The sequence below is a fragment of the Seriola lalandi genome, unplaced genomic scaffold (genome assembly GCF_002814215.2).
Source record: "Seriola lalandi dorsalis isolate HSWRI2012SDOR001 ecotype SW California unplaced genomic scaffold, Sedor1 jcf7180002044157, whole genome shotgun sequence".
Lineage (NCBI taxonomy): Eukaryota > Metazoa > Chordata > Actinopteri > Carangiformes > Carangidae > Seriola > Seriola lalandi.
This window is the reverse complement of record NW_019514725.1, coordinates 1-905: the sequence shown is the minus strand read 5'-3', so window position 1 is coordinate 905 and position 905 is coordinate 1. Positions and strand designations below refer to the sequence as shown.

At 47.5% G+C, this 905-nt stretch overlaps 1 protein-coding gene across 1 annotated transcript; it reads left to right on the top strand.

Annotated features, from left to right (window-relative positions):
* Positions 1 to 37: 37 nt before the first annotated feature.
* Positions 38 to 695, top strand: LOC111648619 (uncharacterized; the record flags this gene model as incomplete). Its single annotated transcript, XM_023398408.2, has 2 exons — positions 38 to 233; positions 343 to 695. A coding segment is annotated over exon 2 (319 nt), but the record flags the coding sequence as incomplete, so codon positions are not given.
* Positions 696 to 905: the final 210 nt, after the last annotated feature.

Genomic DNA, 905 nt, shown 5'->3' with positions numbered 1-905 from the left:
TCTGACACACTCTGCGACTGATCAGCTAATTGCATTATCTGTTTTTGTGTGTGTGTAGTTCTGCAGATCCGGCCTCGGTCCAGTAGCCTTCCCTCCAGAGCCACCCAGGTGACGTCCAGACCTGCAGTCAAACAGTCCAAGACCCCCCAGCCAGCCCCGAGGAACAAGAGCACCACCCAACCCAAGACATCTACACCCAACACCAAATCCGCTGTGAGGACCTTCACAACCAGGTAAAGACAAGAACTTTGTGTTAAATTAAATTGTTTTGTAGTAGAACGCTTAATGTTTCAGATAAGCTAAAAGCTCATTTCTGTGATTCTTGAGGACTCCTCCTTTCAGTTCAGATGAGGAATCTAAAGAAGAGGACACAGACATGGAGGAGGAACAGCCCCCGAAACACCAGAGGGGCAAATCACCACAGCCCAGACTAAACCAGGCGACCCCAGTCCAAATCAGAGCCAGCAAAGCCAGTCCGGTCCAGGCCAGGCAGGCCGCCGTCAGGCAGTCGTTCTCCTCCAACCCCCAGCAGTCCTGGGGGTCAGTGGGTGTTGTGACCAAGACAGCAGTATCAAAGATGGAGAGCGACGAGGACGAGTGGTCCGAGGTCAGCGAGCTAGAGGAGATTGACCCCAAGCAGCTCCAGGGTTACAGAGACCAGAACGGCAACGTGGATAAGAGAAACTTTGGTAAAGGTAAGTTTTCAAAATGGCCAACTCACACCAAACATTGAAATATGTTTATCCTTATTACTAAATACTGAAAATTGATGTTAGTAGATGTTAGATTTTCATTTGTTCTTCAGTCTTGACTGAGTCCAGGTTTTTTTTGTTGGTGTTTTGTGTTTTTTATGGAGACTCAAAACAACAAAAATGGCAGATCAGTTCATACTGAAGTGGTATAGT